The 3,057-nt window shown below is 31.6% G+C and overlaps 1 protein-coding gene across 1 annotated transcript; it reads right to left on the bottom strand.

Moving 5' to 3' along the window:
• Positions 1–800: 800 nt before the first annotated feature.
• Positions 801–2,012, bottom strand: LOC106325767 (probable WRKY transcription factor 64). The gene is made up of 3 exons (XM_013763817.1): positions 1,726–2,012; positions 1,522–1,644; positions 801–1,450 (listed from the first exon to the last, which is right to left on the bottom strand). Exons 1-3 carry the CDS (start codon positions 1,959–1,961, stop codon positions 1,033–1,035), a joined length of 777 nt encoding a protein of 258 aa, XP_013619271.1. The 5' UTR covers positions 1,962–2,012; the 3' UTR covers positions 801–1,032.
• Positions 2,013–3,057: the final 1,045 nt, after the last annotated feature.

Here is a 3,057-nt window from a genome sequence, read left to right as displayed (position 1 = left end):
CGAAAGTCATGACTCGCACAGGAACAGGCAGCTCCATAGTGTTATGAGTACGGTAGTCTGCATGTTGACTCTTTACTCGTTGTCAAAATTCCAACTAGTCCATATTAGTTATCATCCATTAGTTTATTTGACCTTATGACAGAAGTAAGCAAGCACCTACGGAAAGACTTGGGAGCTTTTCATTTCTGATTAAATTTAAATGTAATCATCTTGTGGAGTGATCTTTTTATCATTTTTATGGTATAAAGCTAAAATTAGAATAGTTTAGGAGTTATTGATTTATGCATTTTAATGGATTTGGAAATAAAAAAAATCTAGTGTTATTCAATATATAATTTTTTCATGTTAAAGTTATGTGTTATTGGTTCTGTAATTTATAAATCATAATTTAAATCATGTGTTATTGGTTATATGATTTATAAATCTTAATTCAGATCAAACGTTATTTCACAATATATTCAAAATATAATTTTACTGTTATACTTGATTTAAGAATGGATTTTGAATGGGTTTTGAAGGATTTCTTTTTTAAGAAATATAAATAGTTAAATATGATAGAAAAATTCCAGATTTGTAAATACTAATTAAAATTAACATGTTAGATTTAGAAACTAATAACTTATTTTTATTTATAAATCTTTTATATATTTATATCAATTAAAATACATAAACAATCAATTTTTAGTATTTTCATTTATCATCCTGAAAACTCTTTTTCTTAATTATATTATTTTATAGACCAATTTTCGACGAAAATACTCTACTAAAATAGAGTCAAATGACGCGTTTGAAGTGCCATATAAACACCCGTTATATCATTCAAAAGATAAACAGTAGTTGTCCTCAATATTTGAATCGAACTTACACATATACGTCATGAACGATGACGTAAACTAATGACACAAAAACGATGTCACGAATTATGAATCTAACACACCAAAATATAAACTATTACAAAATATAGCAAGTACCATAGTATGACATAGTCTACCCTCTATGTGAACATAAGAAGAAGCTTGAAAAATTGCTTGTTCAAACGCGGAAAGGATTGTAATCGAACTCAGAAAGATCGTCCAAGAACATAAAATTTCCAGGTGAACATGGAGGAAACTGATACCCCCATAACTGTTCATCATCCACCAAAAACTCGTTACTACCACATTCTAGGTTCATGATTTGGTCCGTGCCTTCGATGATAATTGCTTCTTGTTGTTCTACTGGAACGAGTTGAGGCATAACCGAGTCAGGCATGACTTGGTCGATCTTGTCGAACCGAATCATCTTGGAACCGTTAATAATATCTTCATTAGGCTGCAAAAAAGCATTAACCTCACAGATGTGTTTTCCGACATAAGTTGTTCTGTACACAGAAGGACTGTTTTGGATCTGTTGCACCCTCTTTGTAGCGTTGCAGTTTCTGTCTTTGGCATAGGCGCAACGATAGTAACACCTGTAAAGATAAACTCCGTTAATAAAACAGAGCAAAAACAGAGAAATACTCTTTCTTTTATACTCTCTAACCTTTGGTGGGAAGAGGTTTTGATTTTCTTTTGGCCGTACTTCCTCCAAGAAAAACCGTCATTGCAGAAAGGAGTTGGTGAATCTTGGATGTATTGCTCTAAACATTCTTCTCCGTGGCTATTTCTGCAACATGGAATATACGAACCGATCAAATCAAACATCCCTTAATCGAAAACACGTATTGATTTTTGTTTAGTCAATTACTTCTTGGGCGATTTTTGAGCCACCACGGGGGTTGCCTTGTTCTGAGAAGACTCACGGTGTGGTTGAGGGTTAGAAGATGCAAAAAGAGAGAGAGCAAATGAGAAGGAATCAAGAACGGTATCGAAGAGAGGCTCGGTTGGAACTGAGCTTGCGTGCTCGAGCACGGTCTTCAAGCGGTAAGCGCTTTCTTGGCCACGAAGCAGCGCCTCAACCGCCTTGTCAATACCGTGAGACATTTTTTAGTTTAGAGCTGTGGAGAAGTCCCAAGACTTGAAGAGCAAGAAGAGTTTTGTTTCAATTTTTCTGTTATTTTGAAGGTTCGTTGCGTTTTTATAGACGGGGGAAAATGTGGAGGGCGAACCATTGCGAGGAATCTACCTGCCTATATTTCTATTGGGTGGGATAGGTTTTTTGTTGGCGTTACTTTCGTGTTAAGTTGGTATCTATATATATAAAAATACAAAACTCTTATGCCTTTGCCGTTGGGCGGTCAGAAGAACTAGTATTAGTATACGCCGTTATAATTTAACAATAATATATCACTACCAAAAAAAAGAGTCTACAGAATATTTAGTCAATTTCTCCCAGACAATAATTTCATCTAATTAACGAATAAATTGATAAAGAGAAATTCGAAAATCACTTAAAAGTATTCATCATTGCTCCTGGTTGATGTATCCATATGCTTGTTGTCCATGGTATAAGTTTACGATAACATTCGTATAAAGCAGGATAAATATAATTAAGTGAACACCAGTAAGTATGTTCAAAAAAGCGAATACCATTAAATTACTTTACCCATATGAGCTGGCTGTAAGCAGACTTTTCAACTTGTATTTTTCTTTTATATAAAGCTAGGAAGAATAAATAAATCTTATATAATAAAATAGAAGTCAGATTCTTGTGTGATTTTTTTTAAAAATAGATCTAATAGACATATTTCTAGAAAGTCATGTTACATTTAATCTCTAATCTTATCATTTAAATTTTGGACATACCAGAAATTTTTATTGGGCTATCAATAATTGGATTTAAACAATAGATGATCCATTGGATTTATAGATAGTATAAATTAAATAGATATAATTAAATGTTGTAATACTATATCTCCATATGTTAAATATTTAAATATTTGTCGATGTTAACTTTTAAAATTATAAAGATTTTTTTTAAATAACAAAAATTATATTATCTAACAATGATTAATCTTTACTACCTTAAAACAATGAAAGCAAATTTTAAACTATATAGTTTATTTTAAAAAGTAAACAGAAACTAAATGTTTAATTATTTACTCGATAATATAAATCTATGAAGCGAAAAGTTTATTTT

The sequence above is a fragment of the Brassica oleracea genome, chromosome C2 (assembly GCF_000695525.1).
Source record: "Brassica oleracea var. oleracea cultivar TO1000 chromosome C2, BOL, whole genome shotgun sequence".
NCBI classification, from domain to species: domain Eukaryota; kingdom Viridiplantae; phylum Streptophyta; class Magnoliopsida; order Brassicales; family Brassicaceae; genus Brassica; species Brassica oleracea.
This window is presented reverse-complemented; position numbering and strand designations above follow the sequence as displayed.

Bases quoted from the DNA above. Each gene is read 5' to 3' on its own strand.
- LOC106325767 (XM_013763817.1), bottom strand. From the start codon at position 1,961: ATGTCTCACGGTATTGACAAGGCGGTTGAGGCGCTGCTTCGTGGCCAA. The intron at 1,645-1,725 runs GTAATTGACTAA...TCCATGTTGCAG, and splicing joins GCTCAAAAATCGCCCAAGAA to AAATAGCCACGGAGAAGAAT. The intron at 1,451-1,521 runs GTTAGAGAGTAT...TTATCTTTACAG, and splicing joins AAAACCTCTTCCCACCAAAG to GTGTTACTATCGTTGCGCCT.